General features: G+C 44.1%; 2 protein-coding genes, 1 long non-coding RNA gene and 2 other non-coding genes across 8 annotated transcripts in view; 2 read left to right on the top strand and 3 right to left on the bottom strand.

Moving 5' to 3' along the window:
• Window positions 1-4,706, top strand: part of Myo5b (myosin VB) — a 279,722-nt gene extending 275,016 nt beyond the window's left edge. For all 4 annotated transcript variants that reach the window (XM_041639124.1, XM_041639122.1, XM_041639123.1 and 1 more), the window contains one exon: window positions 914-4,706. In XM_041639124.1, the coding sequence (XP_041495058.1) occupies window positions 914-1,066 (153 nt within the window). In that variant the 3' untranslated portion in view covers window positions 1,067-4,706. The remainder of the gene's footprint in view (window positions 1-913) is intronic.
• A 3,052-nt stretch (window positions 4,707-7,758) lies between these two features.
• LOC121438752 lies at window positions 7,759-9,959 on the bottom strand. The gene is made up of 3 exons (XR_005973120.1): window positions 9,745-9,959; window positions 8,961-9,266; window positions 7,759-7,987 (listed from the first exon to the last, which is right to left on the bottom strand). It is a non-coding gene; the product is annotated as an uncharacterized LOC121438752 (long non-coding RNA).
• Window positions 9,553-9,631, bottom strand: LOC121438852. The gene has a single exon (XR_005973127.1).
• On the bottom strand, window positions 9,721-9,859 carry LOC121438855. The gene has a single exon (XR_005973129.1).
• A 307-nt stretch (window positions 9,960-10,266) lies between the features above and the next one.
• Window positions 10,267-25,726, top strand: part of Acaa2 (acetyl-CoA acyltransferase 2) — a 28,532-nt gene continuing 13,072 nt past the window's right edge. Inside the window, exons 1-3 of the mRNA XM_041639233.1 lie at window positions 10,267-10,393; window positions 19,571-19,737; window positions 25,292-25,420. Coding sequence (XP_041495167.1) covers window positions 10,378-10,393; window positions 19,571-19,737; window positions 25,292-25,420 — 312 coding nt within the window. The 5' untranslated portion in view covers window positions 10,267-10,377. The remainder of the gene's footprint in view (window positions 10,394-19,570; window positions 19,738-25,291; window positions 25,421-25,726) is intronic.

Here is a 25,726-nt window from a genome sequence, read left to right as displayed (position 1 = left end):
GCACAATCTCAAACTTTAGAGGTCAAAATCCCACTGCTTTCCCTGGCACCCCCAAACTACTCCAGGAACGTGGGCCTCTATAGCCAGACTTGAGGCTGAAGAATGGGGCATATGAACAGGATCAGCTGCATGCTCACAGAGATCAGCCTCTGTCTTGATCAAACAGGGTTATAATGGTCTCTAAGTGGGTCCCAGAATTTGAAATAGTTAACAGGGTCACTCTTACAGGCTCAGTAAATGTTTCAGTGAGGGGCTGACCTCGAGACTTCCTGCCTTGGCAATTTCCATGATGTTCATTCTGCAGGTGACAAAATTAAGACACAGGAAGGTTTGGACATTTGTTCAGGGCAGGTAGTCTTCCCCTAGAGCAGTGGTTCTCACCCTCTAGGTAGCAACCCCTTTGGGGGCTCCAACAACCCTTTCACAGGGTTGACCTAAGACCATTGGAAAACACAGGTATTTACATTATGATTCGTAACAGTAGCAAAATTACAGTTACAAAGTAGCAATGAAATAATTTTATGGGGGAGGGGAATCTCCATAACATGAGGAACTGCATTGAAGGTTTGCACTGTTAGGAAGGTTGAGAACCTGATTCATGAGCCATGCCACGACAGTCTTCCCCATTGGATTTGCACTTAAGTCATAGTTTTGCCTTCTCCCTTAGCTGGAAGAATTAAAATAACTCTAGAACGGGGAACGTGTTTAACCATCTGATCTCCAACAATGTAAACTGGGATTTGTCTCCTCTCCATGTTTCAGGGACATAGAAAGACCACATTCTCCTAATCCTGCACACCTTCTAGATCATCTCAGAAATCTGCCTGTACACCATGCCCACTAAGTTTGGTGAAGTTACTTGAACTTTTCAGATTGTGCTAAATACTTACATGATCTTATTCTCTCCTCCCAGGCCCAACTACAAGAGAGGAATGACCCTCAGCAGCTCCTGCTGGACTCCAAACACATGTTTCCTGTTCTCTTTCCATTTAATCCGTCTTCTCTGACCATGGACTCAATCCACATCCCAGCATGCCTCAACCTGGAGTTTCTCAATGAAGTCTGAGGATGCATGCTTCCAAGGCAAACAAGGAAGCACATGCAATCAGCTGAGAGAATTCTAGATCAATATGCCCAAAGTAGATCAAACCAGAGTTAGAGAACCCGTGGAGAGTACTGAACTAAAGGAAGTGACGCTCACTGTCATTAGTTTTTGTATATGCTGCTCAGAATAAAAACACTTGAATGTGGAAGACTGTTAGAGGTTTGACTTGAGTTTAAACAAAGGCATGTCAAAATGAACAGCGCCAAATAGCTCCAGTTGTCAGTTCAAGAGTAGAAGTGCCTAGCTGCGATCTCTGTGTGTAACTGGAGGATGTCCAAGTTAAGATAATATTAAAAATAATGACGTAAATTGCCTTCGTGGGTCTTTCAACAAATAATGATACTAATACCATAAACATGATGGATATTGTTAAACCAAAGGGGTGTGTGAGCTCGTAGTGAGAGTTTTAAGAATAGTATGGGCCTGGGCCTCCATGGACGCTTCCCTAAGGTATTCCCTAACGCCGGGGAATACAAGATGACAGTACCATTGGCCTCCAGACCAAACATCGTGTAGACTGTTTCAGCAAATTGGATGATGTGGACCCTGGTATGCTTGAGTTTTTGTGAAAGTCTCAGGTTTATGGGAGAGCCGCTCTAGCCATGCTGCCATCACAAGGGCCACGTGTGAGAAAGGTGGAGTACAGTCTCCAGTGCCAGTCAGTGCCCTGAGACCAGCAAAGCCTCCGCAACACTGTAAATATGAAAAAAAATGGTAGGTGAGAATGGATACCATTTATCTGCAGGCCTAAAAACAGAACCAGCGTGAAAGCTTTTAACTCCCCAATGTCACTAAACCTTCAACCAGGTCTTCACAGTGCGCTGTGGATTCTAGACCCCAAAATCACAAGGGAAACAAACTTCAGTTCCAGAACCAAATTGTCTGAAAAGTCTCTGGAGGAGAAAGCGTGGTCACTAAGTTATTGTCCAAAGATTGATGGCTTTTTTTAGAAACTGCTTTGAAAGATTATAATAGCTTAGGGCCAACTTTCCCTTCTCAAGTTATTCTCAACATTTTTTTCAAACTTTAAAAATCAATGTAAATATTTTACTATGAAAGATTTAAAAGACTATTTAGTAATAATAGAACAGGCTTGTGTACTCGCTGCTCTTAGAATTTTGTTTTGCTCTGGGGGACTTTTTAGGACTCGAGAACAAGGTTTGGTTGGACAACCTATAAATTCTTTCTACCCATTTTTATAATCAGTGTTTATTAAAAGTGTGTGCTGTCCCTATGACAGTAGCAGGTTGTTTGCAAATCATACAAGAGCCTGATTATCACACTGAGATTTATCCGTACTTTAGAAGATCTCCCAGAGTGTTGCCCAGTTTAGAAGGTTCTTCAGAATACAGTAGACTCCAACTCCTAAAATCCTGAGCTTCCCAGTCGTCCTTGCCTACTGGGGCCAGAACAAGAAGCAGCACCTGGCTTGACTAAATCTGACGACAACAAATGCATTGTTATCTGCATCCTCCCTTCTGTGCCCACAATAAACACCACAGCTGCTCTTGGGGGTCTCTCTCCAAGAGCAGTACAGCCCCACTCCTCAGTATCAGCCCCTGACATGTCAACCCCCAAATGCAAACCGTTTGGAAAGCCAGGAAAAAAAATGAAAAGAAAAAAAAAAAACCTGGATCTGTGGCTACCTCTTTAAAGTTATTAATGAAAATAATTTACCTTTTTAGTACACTTTAGTGTTCAAATGAACTCGTGTAAAGACCCATAAGAACACCAAAAATGCCTTGTTAAGCATTTTTAGGAGGTGGCACCTTCCCAAATGTGGCTCTGAGCCCATACACGGTTTAAAACCATCACCTTCCCATCCCCCCATCCTACCCCCTATGTGGGTTACTACTCTCCTGTTCCCAGTTAGTCAGGAGGTACAAAGGTTCACTAAATAAAAGCTTAGGAATTAGCCAGATGGAGGGAGGGGTTAACTAACCCTCTCTACAGCCTAAGAAGACCAGGGTTTCCACTGAGCTATGCTTAGCAATACAGTGGTTGCTGGACCTTTACAGCCTCCCTGTTTCGTTGCAGATGTGGAGAGTGAAAGGGACCTTGTGAGAAACTCTAAGCATTTTTTTTAAACATTTTTTTTCTGTGTATCCCCCCCCCCCCCCGTGCAGGGGAATTAACCCAGGTCCTCAGGCAAAGCTCATTTGAAGAACTTCCCAGCTTCACGAAATCAACAATATCTTTTACTTTAAATAAATGCAACACAAGTTTGAACTCTTCTCTAGGTATCTCTGCTTCTGAGTAGTTACAATTCCACCACGTTCCTTTAGCAGTTGCTGAAATAACCGACTTCCTGCTCATTCCCTAAAGGAGTCGCTGTCAGAAGAACTTAATGTTCCTATGGGCTTCTGATTCATCCCATGAAGCAAGCACCTTCAAAACTAACCCATATTCACACATCCACCATTTGTGTTTCCAGAATTAGCACAGGGGTACTACCCACTTCCTAGAGTATGGGCGTATTTTCACATACATTAGTTGCCATGGAAGCAGACAAGGATGTTATCTGTGCACATCCTCCCCAGGCCATCCCAGCTGCAGTTAGACGGTCAGCATCCGTAGGCTCACTTCGCAGACCCAATGGTAGGCTTTTCCCCACTTTCCATGGAACACATCATTGGAGTGGTTTCCTCTGATTTTTCTTAGGATAAAATGTCAAGGTTCTTGTGAAAACGAGGAGTTTAGAGAACGTAGGTCCCTAAAATCTACCACTAATTTAACTATTAGAGCCCTAATGAATGCATTGAGGACTATGGCAACAAACTGAAATCCAGTTCTTTTGCATAAATTGACTACTTCCCAAACACTTGACCACTATGAGTAAGTGGGCGCTAAACGTGCTAGCGTTGGGCCTCTCATTTCCTTATAACATTTGCTATTGAGTCCTAACGTTGACTTGCTAGATGAGTCAAGTAACCAATGCTTCACTTTTTATACTTATACATTGGTCCCATATTCACAGAATTACAGAGGGTAGAAAATTAGAGGTTAATGCCAATGAGAAGTTTTTTCTTTCTTATGGACATCATTGAATACTAAAACTTTTTCTTTTTTAAATAAGATTTGGGACAGCAAGATGGCTCAGTAGGTAAGAGTACTTGCCATGGAAGCTGACAACCTGTGTTCAGTCCCCAGAGCCCACAGTGAAAGGTCTTTTGACTCACACACAGGAGCCATGGCGCATGTCTGCCCTCACACACACTATAACAAAATACATTCTAACCAAGGGAATCAACCAGATGGAATCAGGCTGCTGCCTAAAAGCACACTGTTAAGAAGAAACCAATTGGATGTAACATTTTGCAATCAACTGGCATTGAGATAAAGGCCTGCCTCTTTGAGGGAGTTCACAGAATATTCAGGGGTAAATCTAACACTGCAGAAGAAATGCTGCTGAAAAAATATATTTTCCATTTTGGACAAGTCTGTAAACTACAGCTTTGTTATAGAAAAAATGCTTATAATGGTTGCTGTAATTATTCAGCTGTGGATAAAAATTTGTGGAAATAAATACTTTTGAATAAAGTGTGTGCCAAATCTGAGCAAAATTTAAAATGACAGGCTGATTAAAAGCAGTATTGGCTACAGTCTATTTTATTAAAGATTTGTATGCATGTGTGTATGCATATGTACCTGGAGAAGTGTGCACACATATGTGGGGTGTATGTGTTTGCGGTCTCAATCATCCTGTCTCATCCCTGAACCTGCAGCTGTTTCCTCTGGTAGACTGGAAGAACACAAGCCCCAGTGAGTCTTCTTGCTTGCGTTTGCTGCTTGTTAGGTGGGCACCAGAAACTGAAGTCTGTGGTTCTTGTGATTTTTGAACAAGTACTTTTAACCTGAGCCATCTCTCTAGCCTCCTCATGGTGTGTGTGTGTGTGTATGTGTGTGTGTATGTGTGTATGTGTGTGTACATCTACCCATGTCAGTTCATGTGAGGGGCCAGGGAAGGATGCTCAGTACCTTCCTCTATCACTATCTACTTTATTCCATTTAGACAAGGTTTCTTGTCTTGTTCTTTGGAAGCGCACTTTCAGGGCTAGGCGGCAAACTGTCAATATCCACTCATCTCTGCTCCCAATACTGGAGTTATAAATATGCCTGTGCACCCAGCTTTTTGTGTGATATGGATTTGAACTCAGGTCCTCCTACTCACACAGCAGACGCTCTTATCCAGAGCCACCTCCCTGGTCCCTATTTTTTTTCTTTTTGATTTTTCTAGACAGGGTTTCTCTGTGTAGCTTTGGAGCCTGTCCTGACACTAGCTCTCATAGACCAGGCTGGTCTCGAACTCACAGAGATCCGCCTGCCTCTGTCTCCCGAGTGCTGGGATTAAAGGCATGTGCACCACCACCGCCTGGCTCCCTGGCCCCTATTTTTAATGTTTCCTTGAGAAATTTTATTCTGGGGCATAGATTCAGTTATGTGTGATTGTTTATGTCAATACATAGCCACCTGTATTAGAGATGGGAGAGGGCTTGCTCCAGAACAGCAGATCTCGACCTGTAGGTCATGACCCCATTATAGGTCAAATGACCCTTTCACAGGGGTTACCTAAGACCATTGAAAAAAGACATATTTACATTACAATTCATAACTAGCAAAATTAAAGTTATGAAGTAGCAACAAAAATAATTTTATGGTTGGGGGTCACCACAACACGAGAACTGTATTAAAGGGTCGCAGTATTGGGAAGGTTGAGAACCGCTGGTCTAGAAGCTAACAAGGCTTATTGAACAGTCACTCTAGAGCTTTACCATTCAGGGAAGTTTGGGTATCAAGAAAGACTAGCAGGTTGACAAAAAAGAATGGAGCCCCGAGGCAAGACAAGCAAATTGTATGTGTAGCTGCGGTAGAGATACATTAAGCTGGTAGCAAAATTTTCTGCAATTCTCGGAAATAATGCATTTCCACTGATAAAGACAACACCATGTTGTCATCTGCATCCTAGAAAGATTGAGATCTCAATGCCTTTTTTTTTTTCTTGGATTTTTCGAGACAGGGTTTCTCCATAGCTTTTGGTTCCTGTCCTGGAACTAGCTCTTGTAGACCAGGCTGGCCTCAAACTCACAGAGATCCGCCTGCCTCTGCCTCCTGAGTGCTGGGATTAAAGGAGTGCGTCACCACCGCCCGGCTCTCAATGCCTTTTTTTAATGTGAAAATTGACAAGCCCATTTTAAAATCTCTGTGGAATTGCAAAAGTTCCTAGAGAAGATGGGAAGCCTATCCCTGGCAAGTTAGCTATATGACATTGGCATGACATCAGAAAAATGAATCAATAGAATAAAATAGACCAGTAGCTAAACATCTGCCCAGAAACATAGAACTCCTACTCCCTCCTGAGCAAAAAGCATCTAAATCGCCTGGGAACTGGTAAAGGTCACATCTCCAGCCCTTCCTACACTTACAAAACAAGGCATCTCCATGGATGGATGATGCTCTCAGACACACAGCCCCAGGAACCACTATGCAAATGTTCACGGTAGGCGAAGGTGTAGCTCAAGGTAGAAGGCATACACAACATGTACCAGACTCTGGTTTGGTCCACAGCTCTGCATTTTAAAAACTAGTGATGTTTACAATGTATTAGTGAAAAGTCTTTGGACCCAGATTCCAACCAGAGAGTAGAGTCCTTTCCTCTGGAACTGACAGAATACTCGAAGGAAGCCTTACCTGGCCCTCCAAGCTAGGCCTGTAACATTTTCCATGTCAAGCTGTATTTACACGTGAAACCTTTACCAGCCAACAGATGAGAAAAAAGACAGTTCCAAATCTGGAACCTGGCTAAGGGCCACATGGCTGCTACTACCAGACAGACATGATCTTATAAAGGCCAACGCCGACTGTGACCTATGTGAGATGAGACAAGATGACTTCCTAAGTTTGTCTAAGCACAGAAAAATGGAAACCATGGAACAGTTCCAGCTACCACGAGGGACTGCAGCTTCTTCACTGTGTGTGGCTCAAGCCACATTTTCTCGGACTGTTTACCAGTGTTCCCATTAAGTTGTATTGCCCAATGACATCATGACAATCTTAGTTTGATGAAGTATACTTATCTTACAAGATCTCCCTATGTAGACTGGCTGATCTAGTACTTACTGTGTCTCCCCATCCCCAGACAGGAGCTCCTGCTTCTTTGGACCCTAACCAAACACCAAAACCCTAGCATCTTCTTGCTGAGATACAATCAATTCCCTGAGGCATGCCCTTGGTGTGCACTTTCCCTCCTTGTATGAACATTAACTACAAATGTTTCTCAGAACCTATCTGACTGAATGACATCCAAACAATGTTGTCTTCTTCCACCAATATCATTGCTTTCCAGGGTGACCATGTACTCAAAGATGTGCCGAGATTTGCTCTAAGCTGTATTGCTACATGACATCTTATTAAAGGCTTGTTGGAATTTGCAAATGGCTTGCAAACAGAGAAGAAGTTAAGTCTAAGACAGTGCCTCACGGCTACTGGAGCGCATCAAGACAGGGTAAACTTACAATAAGCAAGCTCTCAAATCCATGTCTACCACTTCATGACTGTAGTTTATTTCTTTATCCTTGTTTGGCAGCTTGAACTTCATAGAGAGCAAATATTTGCTGTAAGTAAAAACCGGAGCCAAGCTAATACTGGCCTTATAACTGAAGACCTCACCAAGGCAGACTAACTGTGTGCATGTGCACAGCTTTCCACTTGTACCGTCACTATGTGGGGGTGGGGAGTGGGGACGACACAGGGTCTTGTGTAGTCCGTGCTGACACAAATGGCCTCTCAAGTGCTGTGATTATAGTCATGTACCACACACATGTTAAAAACTATTGCAGCTCCCGAGGACTTTGCTTGCTCTCCTCAGCAGCCAGTACTGCAATTCTGTCAACGTTGATTATAGGAAAAGAAGGAAAACTGTTAGCATGGAAAAGTGATTCAGAAAGAGTGAGAGAAAGGACTGAAGTTAGACAGTTCTGAGGTCTCGGATAATCTTAACAGTAGAATTTACAGATTTACAATGGACTCACTAATTTCCAATTTTATGTTAACACTACATCTTTCCCTCCAAAATTAACTACAGAAAGATAACACTGCTTTTCGAAAAACATTGGAGGCTAAACATATAAGAACGGAATAATGCCATCTCTTGTCTAGACCGGTAATAAATAACGCTATCTCTTGTCTAGACAGGTAATAACACTATCTCTTGTCTAGACCAGTTTATTTTGAAAGGCATAGTGTTACAGGAGTGTACCTATTTAACTACCTTAGAGATACTTCTACGTAATTTTGTAGCCTAGGTGAAGAATACTCCCCTCCTTTTCGTGAAGAATGTTAAGCCTCCAAGACATGGGAAGACAGAACAGAGTAGCACACACTTTTCCACTCCTTGGTGACATTTTTCCCATTTGTTTTCCTGCTCCCTACCATTTCTATGCATCTTGCTTCATGACTTTAGTTGCAGATTGTTGCAACTAAACATTTCTGTGCATAACTACAAACAAAACAAAACCCTCCAAACGCCAGTCTCCTACATACCAATGAAGTTTGGGCTTGTCTTGCAGTGATTAGGCTCAGGTGATTCCGGGGAGGAACCCTACATGAGTTATGTCCTCCTCACAGCAAGGGGATTCTAAGTTTGATCATCTGGTTAAGGGAACGCCTCAGTTCCTTTTCTGATCCTGGAACTGCAGTGACACACATACCTGTTTGAGTATACGCTAACTTTTCACTCTGATTTTATCGGGGCCCATTCAGGTCATTTATAATTACATTCAATAGTAAACCTGGAAGTCCCTCTTGGTGGTAACTTGAAATAAGAGGAACGCGTGAGAGAGCACAGATATTTGCTCACCTAGTTTGAGCTTTGTATGCGAATGACTTCATGAAAACTCCTAAGAGAACTGTAAATAACGTATGCTGAAGTGTTCGCGGGGTGAAGTCAACGTCAATCTTTTAAAGACAAGGTTTTAATGCGCAGATGTGAAAGAGCAAACAGCAGGTTCTCTGCACGGACCTTTTCACATTTCTGTAATTCCTTGAAAGTTTTCACGAAAAACGATTAGGTTAAAGCCTTGCGTAGAGGAGCACGCCTTTAATCCCAGCATTTAGGCGGAGCTCGTCGTTTGTCTACAGGGCGAGTTCCAGAAAGCAGGAAACCCTGTCTCAAAAAAAAAAAAAAAATGGGTTGGGGGAGGGAGGAAGGGGAAGTGGGGGAGGGAGAGAGAGAGAGATTTTAGATTAAAAATGCAGTCCCCCACTCCAAGGGAGCGGGCCAAACAACAAACACAAAGCTTAACTGGAGCGGGCGGTGGCTGAGGAGTTAATACAAGTCAACAGCGCCACCCACGCCCCGCCCCGTTGCCACCGTCAGCCCAGGCGGCTCGGCGCCGCGGGACCCTACGCTCCCGATCTCCCCGCTCTGCCCAGGCCGCCTCCTGCTCGCCTGGCCTCAGTGTTCGCAGCACACTCCATCACCTGGTTCCCAGAACTCAGATTGCGCAGTGGTCACGTCATCATCGGCAGGGCCCAGAGCAGGCGGCGTGGGCATCCCTAAACCTGCGCCCCCCACCCAGCCTCACCTCCCCCTCGGTCCCTCACCCCTCAACTCCCCGCGCCAGGTCCCCGGGCCCCATCACCTGCCACGTTTTCATAATCCTCTCAGGCTCCGGACCAGCAGCGCCGGCCACGGAGGCCTGATCATATAAGGAAAATACCTCGGGCTCACTTGGGGCTGAGTCAGGGTCCCAGGCGCGCCCTACTCTACTGCATTCCCTTTCCCTTCTCCAGGCGCCCCAGCTACCGGCTGCAAAAACCCGAAGAGTAGCCCAGGCCTCAGCCATCAGACTGCGCAGGCGCGGGGCAGCCACTCTCACCGCGCCGCCGCCAGCCCCGCCCCTGCCCGTCGGCCCCGCCCACTCAGGCTTGGGTGGGGCGGGGCTGGGATCTTGCCGCTAGTCCTGTACCTCGATGCCCCAGCCTAGAGATGGACAGAGCGGATAGGGTTTCTAGAAGCCAGGGATGGGACAGATGATAGGACTGTGTAGCCGAGGTCATCCCTGGTTCCCAGGGGAGGGGCGCGGGGCACACGTGGTATGGATTAGGGTAACCTTGACCCTGGCAGCGGGGATTGGGGCTGGGGGGGGGGGGGGCAAAGTAGGGGAAAGGGCAGGGGTGCGGCCTCGCGGAGCGCCGCCCATACTCTTAAGACTGGGCTAGGGCGGGTGGCCGAGTGTTGCCGACACAGCCCCACGGAGTAACTGAGCTTCACCATGGCGCTGCTACGAGGTGAGCCAGCGCGCTTGGTGACCCCTGGCCGGGCTTCGGCTTCTGGGCTCTGGGGACAAGCCGAGGTGGCGGGTGCAGGTCATTTCCCCGGGTTGGGGCCGGGATAGACATTGTTTGCATTGAGGAGGAAACTCCGTAGGAGGCTCGGGCGACAGCGGTGCAGTTTCCAGCGGACAGACTGGAGACCAGGTCGGCTCTGCTCCTGACCTTGGAAGTCACTGGCGTGAAGTGATTTCTTTCTTACTTACTCAACTCTGCAGGAAAACGCGGTGGTGCCAGAAGCACGAACGAGGTGGTCTGGGGCAGAGCGGGTGTGCACTGAAGCGCAGAGGCCTGGTCTCAGCCACGGCGTGTGGGGAAGAGAATACTCCCCAAGAGGCTTCAGGGAACCTCCACTCGGGTGCCCTGATCCCTCAAAATAATTGGCAGTGGCTTGTTTGAAACTCCGCCTCACTCCTTTTTCTCTTCCATTCCTTTAGTGTGAGCAACTGCAGAAAAGTGCAGGCCCTCAGTACCTAACTGCAGGGTTATTGTTTTAAGAAATTTCACGCTCCTTCAACTCTACAGGAAACAAAATTTTAACTTAAAGGTACAAGTCTCTGTTGACTATGAGGCGTATCAAATCCCTGAAGCAGGAGAAGACTTCACGTGATCTAAAGACCTATTTGGTGGTGCAAATACGAAGTGGACTGTGTAGGCATTATCATAACCCCAGGGGAAGGCAATGCAAGCATTTCAAACGGGGAGGGCACCGTCTGGCCACTACTCTTTCTTGATTTCCTCTCGGCTCCGGCACTGCCTTTAAAATAAGGAACTTAGGGCGTGAGCTTGACAGTAAGGTGACCATCAATAGGCTGTGGTGGGTGTAATGGTAAAAATAGCGGTTCCACCATTCCCCGAATGGTGGGGCCACGAAGGGCAGGGAGTCCCAATTCCCAGAGGCAGGGAGCCATGGCAGGTGAGAGACCAAGACAGATAGGCACACCATGCAGAGTGTGGTTGGATATTTCTTTAGTGGATTATGGGAGAGAAGGAGAGGAGCCACACAGCAGCTACCTCTTTGGGAGAGAGACAGAAAGGGACTGGCTCCGGAAGCAAGCAGAGAGGAAGATATGCCTGCCTCAGCGGTGGAGGGGGGTTCAGACAGAACATTACAGTGGGGAAATGTAAAGGGAATGCCAAATGACAAGTTTGGTCTTGTGGAACTTCTTGATGCACTTGATGGGGGGGGGGGGGGACTGAGGAAGAAAGACTTGGAACGATTGAGGGTTTAAGTGAAAGCTTTTGATACCTGTGAAGTATGTGACGGGAGATGGCGACAGGCACTGATTAGTGAGATCTGGAAGTCCAACGAGCCTAAGAGACACGTGACTGAACCAAGTGAACTGTGGGTGTTCTGGGAAAAATGCAGTGTATCAGGGTTGCCACACTTCTCCGAGCTTACAGATTCCTTTGAAATGTTAATGAAAACAACAAACCTATCAAGGAAAAGTTGCACAGCAATGTCTGTGTTAAGGAAATAAAAGGGGTGTGTGTGTGTGTGTGTGTGTGTGTGTTAGAGGTTGTGTTCTAGGACACTAATATCCAGAAACGTGATGCCCTATCATAGGTAGGTAGTAGGCATGAGCAGAAAGAACCCAAGCCTCGAGCCTGGCCTAGTGATTGTTGGGCTAGTTAGAAGACCTCACAAAATGAGGCTCTGTTCTCAGTTTGCATACCAACTACCTGTGAGACTAGCCAGGAAGAAGGCCACAGGACTGAGTGCTGTAAGGAAACACATTTCAGTGGGAATGTAATCATTAGAAATGATTTCCAGTGCTTCTCAACCTTCCTAATGCTGCAGCCCTTTAACACAGTTCCTCATGCTGGGGTGATCCCCAACCATAAAATTATCTTCTTTGCTGCTTCATAACCGTAATTTGCTACTGTTATAAATCATAATGTGAATAAATATCTATGTTTTCCAATGATCTTAAGCAACCCCTGTGAAAGGGTTGTTGGACCAAGCCCGGGCATCCCAAGCCCACAGGTTGGGAAACATTGTTAATACCACCTTACTGTTTGGCAAGAAGTTTCACTGACAAGTCTTACTCTTCTTATCTTTGTTGGGAAGGTTCAGAACCTCTCAGACAAGCCAGGCAGGGCTGCCAACTTCCTCTTGAAAGAAATGGCTGACTGACAGTTTTCCTGGGCTTTGATAGTTGCTCCCACCAAATGAGAACTTATGTAGCAAAGTTCACATGCGAGTGGACACAGTTCATGTTTTCCCCTGGATTCTGACTCCATGTTCTTTGCATTAATATCTCTTTCCTGTCTGTAGGGTTTTTTGTTTGTTATTGTTGTCTTTTAGAAGTTTTTAGCATCTGATTTCTCAGAGCATTTTAGATTTTAATTTGATATTGAAGTTTTTTTAGACCTTTAAATATCCACATATTGGCTTGGTGTTAGAATGGCTTATGAAATAACTCCGTAAGGTTTCATCTTTGTAGCTACACCTCCCATGTTATTTTTTAAATAGTTGAACTAATACAATTAGGCTGACCTTTCTAGTCACGGGGTAAGGAGCAGTAAGTAACACAGGTGAAAGGGAAGTCTGTGGGTTTGTTTTTATTTTCCCACAGACATTCTTTTTTGTTGATATCACTAATCCCACTACTAGTACTTCACGAGTATTCTTTTGGATTGTGGAAAATGGGGAAGATTAGCAATGAAAGGGACTTGCGAAGAAACATGAACTTAGCCTCTATTGTTTCTTCGGGGTCATCTGTGATCATTCCATGTTTCATGTACATAAGGTATCAGCCCCCCACCCCCACCCCAGAAGATGTTTGAAATTCCCTTGTTGTGGGACCTGGAGAGATGGCTCAGTGGTTAAAGAGCATGTACTGCTCAGGCAGAGAACCTGAATTTTGGTTCTGGCACCCTGGTCAGGTGACTTTTAACTGCTGGAACTCCAGCTCAGCCCACTCCCCACTTCCAGCTTCCATGGGCACTGCTCCCCATCATACATACATACATACCTAAAAATACAAATACATCTTAAAAATTCCTTGTGTTGGGATTTCAAAAGTTTCACAGTTACACAGCCCGGCTGTGGTAGGAAGGCGTATGTAAAATGTATATTCTATTTGGGCTTCCCTAAATTTGAACCTATAAATTTGAATTTTACCAAATGTAGAGAGTTTTCATTTAGTATTTCTTTAAATTGTTTTCTTCTGACTCATTTTTGTCTCTGTGGTACCCTGACTGCTATTGGTCTTAAGGGTCTACTTATCTCTCCCCCGCTTTTTTCATCGCAGATATTTGTTGAGCAGGTTGGAGTTTACAGAATGTACTGCACATGGTTGTATGGCTGTCCACCTAATTGTTAGCACCCTTAGTGTGGTATATCTGGGTCTTTGTTCTTTTGTTTGTTTGCTTGGTTTTAGGTTTTGTTGTTGTTGTGTTTTTCTGTTTTCCCTTTGTTTGTTTTGTTTTTCTCAAGACAGAGTTTCTCTGGCTGTCCTAGAACTCACTCTATAGACAAGGGTGGTCTCAGTCTCAGATCTGCCTGCCTCTGCCTCTTTAGTGCTGATGGGATTAAAGGTGAGTACCACCTGGGTTTCGTGTGGTATGTGGTATATTGATTAGCTAATATTGACACATTGTTATTTACCAAAGTCCATAATTTACATCAAAGTCCACACTTTGTTTAACTCAGTGCTTTGAGGTTTGACAAGTGTATAAATGACATGTATCACCAGCATTGTGCAAAGGAAATATTTTGCCCTGTAAATCCCATGTCCTACCTACTCACTCCTGTTTCTGAGCCCTTTGCCAAGTGCTCACCTTTGTCCTATCTGTAGCTTTGCCTCTCCGGATATTTATGTAGTAAGAACATAGTGTGTGGCATTTCCAGACTGACTTCTTTTCAATACACAGAGTCCTTCCTTTATTTCCAAAGTAAAATTCCATTCTATATGTGACACTTTATCACTTATTGAAGAGCATCTTAGGTGCTGCCTTGTTTTGGCAATCACAAATAAACAAACACATGTGTAGGCTTGCAAGTCCCTTAGGGAACTACAAAGGCTGATAGTCACTAGAGCCAGTAGTTAAGGTATGTTTTTGTTTGAAGTTGGTAAACTGTCTTCCAATATGTGTTGTCTTGTCTTCCACTGACAACAAATGGTTTTCTGCTGCTACACAGCCTCACTAGTATTTGGTAGTGTCAGCATTTGGGTCTTAGCCATGGAAACGGTTGTGTGTTTTAACATTGTTTTAATTTATATTAATGACCTCTAATGTTGATCATCTTCACATATACTTGCTTGCCCTCTGTGTGTTTTCTTTGATGAACCATGTTCTTTCTTTCTTTCTTTCTTTCTTTTTTGGTTTTTTGGTTTTTCTAGACAGGGTTTCTCTGTAGCTTTTGGATCCTGTCCTGAAACTAGCTCTTGGAGACCAGGCTGGCCTCGAACTCACAGAGATCTGCCTGCCTCTGCCTCCCGAGTGCTGGGATTAAAGGCGTGTGCCACCACCGCTCAGTTTTTAAAATATGTTTTCATTAATTCTTTAGGAATTTCTTACAGTTGTATTTAGATAATTTTCACCCCCACTCTTCCCACAAGCTCCTCCCAAATTCACAATCCACTCCCCACCCCCTCCCAATTTTATGTCCTCTTTTTTTCCTTTTCAATTTTTGAATAACTACTGAGTCTGATTTGTGTTGCCAATAAATTACTTGTGAGTATGAGGCCGTGTAGCAAAGCGTGATGCCTGAATGACAACAGCTGCACCGTGATACTCTAAGTGAGAAGTGTCCCCCATAGGTTCACAGGTTTGAACACTTGGTCTCCAGTCAGGGAGACTATGAGAGGTGTAGCCTTGCTGGAGGAAGTGCATCAGTCAGAAGCAGGCATTGAGAGTTCGTAACAGTGCTTCTCAGCCTTCCTAACGCTGCAACCCTTTAATCCAGTTCCTCATGCTGTGGTGACCCCCAACTATAAAATTACTTCATTGCTACTTCATAACTGTAATTTTGCTGCTGTTATTAATCATAATGTAAATATCTGATAGGCAGGGCCCTATATGTGATATCATGACCCACAGGTTGAGAACCACTGATTTACAGCATTGGCCCTCCCTCAGTTCATTCTCTACTTCCTGCTGCCCTGCCTGCCACTTCCTGCCTTGCATCTCCATCACAACGGGTTCTTGTCCTTCTCAAACTTTAAAGACAAAATAAACACTTGCATAAGTTGCCTTGCTCAAGGTATTTATCACAACCTCAGAAAAGAAATGTGTCCTTGAAAAAAACTGGCTCTCCCTCCCTGGGAAGCCACCTGCTGTCAATAGCTCCTCAGGGGAGGGAGTTCCCAAGCCTCTCCCACCTTCTGCTAGAATGTTGCCTGGCTTGTTCTTGTGGAAGAGAGTCTCATGCTGTGAATTCCTGGGGACCGTAGTCCTATCTCTTCCGGAACATACCTTCTGCCCCCCAATCTCTGATTCTCACAGCCTCCTCTTCCACAGTGGTCCTGTGTCTTGCAGAAAGGGTAGCAGATGTCTGTCAATCCATTTGTGGTCAGTATTGGTTAAGGAAGAAAACAGAATCCAGTCTCTATGCTGTTTCATCTGCTGCATCCAAAATAAAGTTAAAAATCAGGGTCAGCGAGACAGTTTAGTGGTAAAGGTGCTTGCTTCCAAGGCTGACTACCGCAGTTCAAGCACTGGAACCCACATGACAAGATACGCCCACAGGTACAACAGCGACAGGTGTGTGGGAGGGTGGCTAACGCTTTCTGATTGGATTTAAGGCCTCCTGCTCAGGAGGAAACTCACGTCTAGTACTGTAAGCAGGGCCAAGAACCTGTTTGGAGAGTTCACAGGCCCCAGGGGCGGACCTACTGTTTGCTAAGCGGACATAGTATCAAGCTGCCTTCTAAATTCCCATGTCCAGAGAAGTTTCTTTGTGCAGTGGATGGTGGTTAGTGCAGAAACTCCAAACTGGCTCAAGGGTAGCGAAGAGTCAGCAGAGTGGCCAGGGTAAAGTGAGAGAGACTGTCTTTAAAAAGGTGACCGTCACTGTCACCAACACCTGGGCTTGCCCTCTGGTCTCTGTACACATATGCACACACACTCACAGAAGTACACACAAAAATACGAGTAATTAAAATATTCAGAGACTGTTCACTAAGAAAGACATTGGCAAATAGGAAGCCTTGGTGGCTCAGGATAACCCAGCTACCAGAACAAACTGCTTCCCTTCACCAGTAACAGCCATAGTCTTCCCTGAACCCCCGGATGTAGTGTAAATAGCTGCCTGGATCTGTCTCATTTTAGAGTTACATATTTTCCCACATTCTGTTAGACTGTAAGTTCCTCAAAGTAGAAGTAAGAAGAGACTAAATTCAGTTTGTTCTGTGTAAGAGGTCATACATGTAAATTGTTGATACTTTAGACAGCAGTGGTATACTGTTTGGATATTCATATTATAGGTCAGTATTGCAATACAAACCCAATATTAAAGCTCTCATAATTCCTTTCTTTCTTCCCTCCCCCTGTCCTTCATTGCTGGCTGGAAGGGGGAGAGACACACACACACAATGTTGTCCCCATTTGCCTCAAACTCAGTTTCTCCTGTGTCTGCCTTTTCCTGCCTGGATTACAGACCTTTGCTGCTATCTTCTGTGTTGCACAGTACCTACCCCATGCGTCAGCTACACACTCACAGTCCCCATGCGTCAGCTACACACTTACAGTACCCGCCCCTGTGTGTCAGCTACACACTCACAGTACCTACCCCATGCGTCAGCTACACACTCACAGTCCCCATGCGTCAGCTACACACTCACAGTACCCATGCGTCAGCTACACACTCACAGTACCCGCCCCTGTGTGTCAGCTACACACAGTACCCGCCCCCGTGTGTCAGCTACACACTCACAGTACCCGCCCCTGTATGTCAGCTACACACTCACAGTACCTACCCCATGCGTCAGCTACACACTCACAGTACCCATGTGTCAGCTACACACTTACAGTACCCGCCCCTCTGTGTCAGCTACACACAGTACCCGCCCCCGTGTGTCAGCTACACACTCACAGTACCCGCCCCTGTGTGTGTCAGCTACACACTCACAGTACCCGCCCCCGTGTGTGTCAGCTACACACTCACAGTACCCGCCCCCGTGTGTGTCAGCTACACACAGTACCTGCCCCTGTGTGTCAGCTACACACTCACAGTACCCGCCCCTGTGTGTCAGCTACTCACAGTACCCGCCCCCGTGTGTGTCAGCTACACACTCACAGTACCCGCCCCCGTGTGTGTCAGCTACACACAGTACCTACCCCATGCGTCAGCTACACACTCACAGTCCCCGCCCCTGTGTGTCAGCTACTCACAGTACCCGCCCCCGTGTGTCAGCTACACACTCACAGTACCCGCCCCCGTGTGTCAGCTACACACAGTACCCGCCCCCGTGTGTCAGCTACACACTCACAGTACCCACACCCCCATGCATCAGCTGTCCACTTCCCTCTCGTTGTTCTTGGGAAGATCAGATGATCTCAGGAATAATCAGATTTCTCACACTTGGTTGAGAAGTGTTTGTGCAATGAAAGAACTACAGCCACTATCCAGGTTTCTCACTGTACAGCCCAGTGTCTGCCACTCACCATGGCTTTGGATTGGTACAATCGTAAGGTTTGGGCAACGGTGGAAAGGAATGATTATTTACGTGCATAAGAACACCTATTTGCTTGCTGTACTGAGGACTGAACACATGGCTTCACACACGTTAGACAAGCACTGTACCACCGAGCTGTTACCGCGACCCCAGCAAGCATGCCTTCTGTTTACCTAGGAAGGAATCATTAAGTCTGGATAGTTCCTTAGATTAACCAACTGCCGGTGAATTTCATCTGTAAATGGTAACCAAATTTGCCCATTTGTTGCACAGTTTGAGATAACAATAGCAAAGATTACAGTTCAGAATTTGGGAACTTATCATTCAAGTCACCCTGTGACTCCAGAAGCAGTGGCACACGGACGTCATTCAGGGCTCCATACATCATACATTCTAGAAATCATGTATTTGTCTCTCTTAGGATGCATTTGGACAGAATGGGGTTGGTTAATCCACGTGGAGAACAGTCAGAATTTTTGTTGTGTCTGTAGGCATGCTACTTTACACGGGGGGTATCCCTTCTTATTGAAAGTTCTTTAGTGCAGGTTAGAAAGAGCCTCTTGACAGGAATGTTCCAGAAGGAGTTCTCCGGAGGTGGGTCATTAACCTCAGACAACTTTCGGGGGCCTTCTAGGGGGCCCTTTAGTTCTGCACAGAGAAACAGCATCTCAGTTTTCAAAGGGTTCTAGCACTGTAATCAAAGTAAGAAAGTTGCCTAAGGGGAATTTGTTGTAGAATATTGTTTAAGGTATGTTACATTTGTTTATGTTCCAAAACATTTGTTTAATTATGTAAAGATGTGTTACTTTTATTTTCGCTATATTTATTTAACTCTGTGAAGCTGTGATTTTATTTTATTTTTCCCGTCTAAAACACTTGATGGTCTGATAAAGAGCTGAAGGGCCAATAGAGAGGCACGAGGAAGGGTAGGCAGGGCTGGCAGGCAGAGAGGATAAATAGGAGAACTCTGGGGAAAGGAAGGAGCTAAAGAACAAGGAGAGGAGGACGCTAGGAAGCCCCCGCCCCCCCCCCCCAACCACCCAGCCAGCCACGGTGAAGAGTGAAAGTAAGGTTTACAGAAGTAAGAGAAAGAAAAAGGCCCAAGGCGAAAGGTAGGTGGGTTAATTTAAGATAAGAAAAGCTGTCTAGAAACAAATCAAGCTAAGACCTGGCATTTTTAAGTAATAATAAGTGTGTGTGTGTGTGTGTGTGTGTGTGTGTGTGTGTGTGAGAGAGAGAGAGAGAGAGAGAGAGAGAGAGAGAGATTGATTCATTTGGGAGCTAGGTGGCAGCCCCCCCCCCAAAAGAGCCCAAAGCTAAGAGTAATAAAACAAACAGCAGAAATTTATTTACAGTGTGGTTCTTGGACCCTGCATGTAGGATACTATTTCTATTTATGTGGTTGGTTCTATGCATTCTTGGATATCTTCAGTTACCTCATTGGAGATTGTCTTTACCATGCAATGGTAGAAGATGCTAACTAACCAACTGCTGTCTCTCCATACATTAGGTGTGTTTATCGTGGCTGCTAAGCGCACACCCTTTGGAGCTTTTGGGGGTCTTCTCAAGGACTTCACTGCTATTGACTTAACTGAATTTGCTGCCAGGGCTGCCCTGGCAGCTGGCAAAATCCCACCAGAAACCATCGACAGTGTCATCGTGGGCAATGTCATGCAGGTTAGTGGGGAGAGGAGATACTCACATCTGTTGCTTTCTCTAATCATTTTGTGGGAATCATTCCTTTACTCTGTCAGCATACTCTATGACACAGTAATAGTTATCAATGTTATCAGTAGTTATAATTTGTAACCTTGGCCACCCTCTGACTCTTAGGGTAATAGCAGACATCGCAAGGCAGCATGTGTCCCATCTGGCTTGGAACGCATTTCAACCCTGCTTTTTATTTCTTTTTTTATTTTATGCGTGAGTTTTCCCTGTGCCTATGTGCACCAAATGTGTATCTTGTGGCCATGAGGGTTGGAAGAGGGCATCAGATCCCTTGGAACTGGAGTTAGTGACAATTGTGAGCCACCTTGATGGCTGAAAACCAAACCCACGTCCTCTGCAAGAGCAGAGTGTTCAGTCTTTCTAACTACCGAACCTCTCTCCAGCCCTACCTCAGTGCTTCTCAAAATGCTCACTCACTAGGTTTATGAGAAGTTAGCTTTCACAGTGTGTTGCTAAAGGAAATATGCCTGTCAGCTTCCTATCACTGGATTGAAAATGCCTAAGATGTCAACTGTGGAGGAGAAAAGTTCTGTTCTGATTTATGAGGTTTCTGTCCATAGTCATTTTCCTCTCTTGTGATCAGCCAGGGACCACAAAACCCATCATTAGAGGAGCGCATACTGCGGAAGGCCTGTCTCACTTTATGGTAGCCAAAAGCAAAGAGGAATAGAGCGCCAGGGCTCTAATCTGCTCTCTGAGGCCATCCCCCCCCCCCCCAGGACTGATTTTCTCTCACTGGCCCTCCCTCCTAAAGGAGCCACCACCCATGAATGCCATCCTCTGGGAATCAGGCCTTTCACAGACACCCTTTGGGGGACATTCTAGATCCAGTTTACAACAGGAAGGAGCAGGCCCGTGTAATGTAATGCACCCAGCACAATCTCTTACACCTTCTAGGAAATTGTGAGGATTTCCTATGGAAACAAGCAGCCTCTTTACCCTCTCTCTTGGCATGTGTCGTCTGCAAAATAGATCATCCATATGAAGATGATTGAAAGCTATATGTTCCTTCAAAGTATACAGCCATTTGCTGGTTGCATAATGTCTTGGTTAGGGTTTTATTGCTGTGAAGAAATGCCATGACCATGGCAACTCTTATAAAGAAAAACGTTTAACTGGGACTGGCTTACGTTTCAGAGGGCTAGTCCGTTGTTATGGTGGGAAGCTTGGCAGCATGCAGACATGGTGTGGGAGAGGTAGCTGGGAGTTCTACATGTGGATCAGCAGGCAGCAGGAAGAGAGAGTGACACAGGGCTCGGTTGAGCACTTGAAATTTCAGATGTTCTTTGTGACAAATTTTCTCCAACAAGGCCACACCCACCCCAACAAGGCCACACCCCCTAATGGTGATACTTCCTGAGCCTCTGGAAGCCATTTTCATTCAAACCACCACAGTGGAAGTATTTTAGCTGTTATGGGTAAGGCATCCAAAGTGGAAGAAAGAAATTAGAATTTAACATAGATGTCATATGTCTATGCACACATGTGTGTGGGAGAGCATGTACGTGTGGGACTATGTATATTCATTCTGTGTGTCTCTAAAATGCTGCAGCCACAGTGACAAGTATCTGAGCAAAACAGCTTAAGGTGGAAGGAGTTTTGGTTTCAGGTTTTTTTTGTTGGTTTTGTTGGTTGGTTTTTTTTTTGTTTGTTTGTTTTTGTTTTTTGTTTTGTTTTGTTTTTTGAGACAGGATTTTTCTAATATAGCTCTGGCTGTCCTGGAACTTACTATATAGAACAGTCTGGCCTCAGACTCACAGAGATTACCTCATCTGATGTGGTTAAAAGTGTGCACCATTATGCCTGGCTGGAAGATGTCTTCTGGATTACAGTTTCAAAGGCCATGGTCCGTACTAAGTTGGACTCCATTGCTCTCTGCTTTCAAGACTATGACTGAAGGAAGCAGTAGAGGAAAGTTATTCATCTTATGGTAGCCAGGAAGTTATAGAGGAAAAAGACATAGAAAAGTAAACTACTTCCTCCAGCCAGGAAGTAGAAGGGAGGGACATTGAGTTTGGGAGTTTTCTGGGGTGATGATAGAGAAGGAAGGTCAACTGGGTGATTTCTCTGCCTCCCTGAGCTAGCAGGCTTTGACCCCAGGATCTGGCTCCCCAGTCTTTATTGACAAAAATCAAATGATGGTAATTTTGTTAAAAACAATGCATAAGTGTGCAAAATCTGTTGAATTTAATTTGAAAATTTTCAGATTTCTACAAAAGAACTGTGTAGTGAATGTCCTAAAAGCTCTACTGTTATGGACAAGTTCTTCATGGTTTATTGCATTTATTTGATATTTTCCTATTATAGAAGGTAATCAAACACCCACCTCCTCTTCTCCTGACTGTGTGTTCATCTATCTCTGCCCTAAATTACACTTCTCAATTTGTTTCATGGTAGAATTATTTAAATGTATTGAAAAATAACTGCTGCTAATTTAGCCTACCTCCAGCCTTTTATCAGAAGTTTGCACACAGCAATCCTAGCAAAACTTCTGGGATCTTCCTGGCCTTTGAGATCTGGATACATCCCGGTCTTTGAGATAACCTCTTATAGTTGAATTTTTTTACTCTTTGTTCTTTGCAGGGGGTACCACCCAGCTCACAAAAAATTACAGAGTCTTATTCTTTCTTATGAATATCCAGTCTTAGCTTGGCTTGCTTCTAGCCAGCTTTTCTTAGCTTAAATTATCTTATCTAACTTTTGCCTCTGGGTTTTTACCTTTCTCTACTTCTGTATATCTTTTCTTTACTTCTTTGTAGATAGAAACTACTCATTCGTTTCCTGACTGCCCAGACCCAAAATAATTACACTGAAACAATATTAATTACAACACTGCTTGGCCAGTTATCTCAGGCTTCTTATTAACTAACTCTTACATCTTAAACTAACCCGTTCCTATTAATTATTTTATATTTTAACATGAGGCTTGTGGTTTACTAGAAAGTTTCCAGGCATCTCTCTCCTTTGGCAGGTACATGGTGTTTCTTTGACTCCACCTACTCTCTCTCTCTTATCTCTTCCAGCCTGACTATATTTTGCTAAGTCATTAGCCCAAACATCTTATTTATTAACTGATAGTAATAAAACATATTCACAGAGCTATGCAAACATAAAACCTTAATCAAGAGCAGAAATATATATAGTAAACAAAATTGACCTAAAATTTATATCAATAGACCAAGATCCATACCAGTGTAAATTATTCATCTCTATAGCATATCCCCCTTTAAATGTAATCAGACATTTATAAACAATATTTGGAAATTTAGACATAGTTCTCTCCAAATTGCTTCCTGCTTTTTGTTGGATGAAGTATTTGGGGGGTTTTCGGAGACCTTTCAGGGGATCTTATTCCATCAAACCACATTGGTCTGGAAGGAATCCACAGGTTTTCATCCTCTGTGGAAACAAAAGCGGAACCTCTTTTCCAAAGCAATATATCCTTAGACCCAAATTTTGAAGTCAAGATACCTTTAAAATATATATGTTGGTTTAACTTGGCAGTCTGTACAATGAAATGTCTCTCTGTACTTAGCTCCTTCACAGTCAAAAAAATTAAAGGAAACACAATAATATACATAATCCAGACTATCTGTGTTTATTTCATCTTTGCATGGCTTATTTTTCTTTACTCCTTTAATCTATGACTATCTGTACTCTTTGATATTACTTTTACTGTCTTTTTAAAGACTTTGTTTTATTTTTTGAAAACGATTTACTTTTTTTATAACCGTCTATATTCTTTCTCTCTCCTCTCTCTCTCTCTCTCTCTCTCTCTCTCTCTCTCTCCCCCAAGCCTATGTACATTTTTTAAACACACTGTGACCCATTCAGAGGTTTATTTTTATCTGAATATGTCTTTATTGCATATCTGTAATCATTTTCTGACTAGGAATGCCTTTTTTTTTTCAGCACTAAGCAAGCATGGCTAGGACCAACTCTGCAGTTCTGCATGTTGGTTCTGCCCAGTCCAACATGGCAGAGGCATGTTCACTGCCTCTGAGAGCCACGCATATCACCCCAGCCCCAGGGTCATAGTGGGTCTATGTCACCAATTAAGCAATTTATAACACACGGCTCACAGACCCCGTTTAAGTGCTTAACCTCCTGTAAGAGCCAGAGTTGTTCATGCAACTCGCACAAACCAGGGAGCTTTTAAAAAAAAAAAAAATTTTTTAAAGAAGCTGCATAGTGTTTGTTTGTTTGGTTGGTTGGTTTGGTTTGTTTTTTTTGCTAATGCTGAGTCAGGAAGCCTTTTCTTAGAGGAGCTGCACCTCTGCTCGTTGCCAGCAAACAGAGCCTATCTGAAAAAAAAAAAAAATGTGGCTACCAAGAAGTTGAGCTTAACTCTGTTCTTTTGTGTCTAGAATTTTTTTCCAAGCGGTCTCAGGTTTTATGTAGATGTAGCTGGCCCACAGTGGCCATTTTGTAGGCAGAGGCTGCTCATTTGTTTCCCAGCCACACAGATCCAAAATAATTGCACTGAAACTGTATTGATTGCAACACTGCTTGGCCAGCTAGCTCAGGCTTCTTATTAACTAACTCCTACATCTTAAATTAGCCCATTCCTATTATTTTGTGTTTTACCATGAGGCTCATGGTTTAATGGAAAGTTCCAGGCATTTCTCTCCTTCAGCAGCTACATGGTGTCTCCTTGACTCCGCCTACTCTCTCTATATATCTCTTCCAGTCTAGCTATATTCTGCTAAGTCATTGGTCCAACAGCTTCTTTATTAACTGATCATAATAAAACATATTCACAGCATGCAGAGGGGGAAATCCCACATCACTTATTACTTCATAACTTACTGTGTCACTGAGTGGCTGGCCCCTGGTATCCTCCTTCTTTTCTTGTGTCTTGATCTCTTCTTCCCAGATTTTTCCTTCTATTTATTCTCTTTACCTGCCAGCCCCACCTATCCTTTCTCCTGCTTTGCTTTTGGCTGTCAGCTCCTTATTAGACCAGTCAGGTGTTTTAGACAGGCAAAGTAACACAGCTTCACAAATGCAACACATCTTTGTATCATTAAACAGATGTTTCAAAGCATAAACAAATGTAACACATCTTCAACTAACATTGTACAACAAACTCTTTTATTTATAACTAGCTCTAATTGTTGTAAACAAATCTCCATCTTATATTGGAGTACTTAATAGGTAAATTTCCTAAGTAGAAGGACAACTTAGTATGTTTAAAATTCAGTTGTCTAAAAAAATTAATAATGGTTGCCGAATATTACATTACAGATGTTTCTGATGGTCTTGAACTGTATGTTTAAGAATGAACACAATGATAAATTTTGTAATATGTATTTTGCCACAGTAAAACGGTGGAAGCACCACTGACTAAATGATAGTATTTATTAAAATCACATATATAGTCTCTGTGTGCATATATCCTTTCTCCCCAGAGCCATACAGTTTAGAGATTACCAACATTTCCATGTCTTTTTTGATTGTTGTTACTGTCTTTCTTATAAAGCGACTTCTTTTTCTTGTCCAGACTTCTTCAGATGCGTTGTACTTGGCAAGGCATGTGGGTTTGCGAGTGGGAGTCCCAACAGAGATTGGAGCCCTCACCGTCAACAGGCTGTGTGGCTCTGGTTTCCAGTCCATCGTGAATGGATGTCAGGTATGGGCAGCCCTGCTTACCTCTCTAAGCATGCTGGTAGTTAATCGAATAGCTGCTCCCCCTCAATAGGGCATGGCAGCTTTAGAGTTCTCACTGCCTCCAGGTAACTGACACAGACATAGTGTGATGGGTAAAGTTATTTTCACATCGGTCTCTATGACAACATACATTAAACAGTGGTACCCACTCTCCTAGTGTGAATTTTAAACAGAATGACAGCCTCTTAGAAGCTCGTTGCTTGCATCTTTTCTGAGAGATGGAAACAGGAAGAATGAAGTGGACCCCTTTATGAACCCTCTAGCTCAC

Source organism: Microtus oregoni, unplaced genomic scaffold (assembly GCF_018167655.1).
Source record: "Microtus oregoni isolate MIOR12 unplaced genomic scaffold, Mior012 000057F_ref0000458, whole genome shotgun sequence".
Classification (NCBI taxonomy): domain Eukaryota; kingdom Metazoa; phylum Chordata; class Mammalia; order Rodentia; family Cricetidae; genus Microtus; species Microtus oregoni.
Note: the sequence above shows the minus strand (reverse complement) of the source record. Positions and strands in the feature narration are given on the sequence as shown.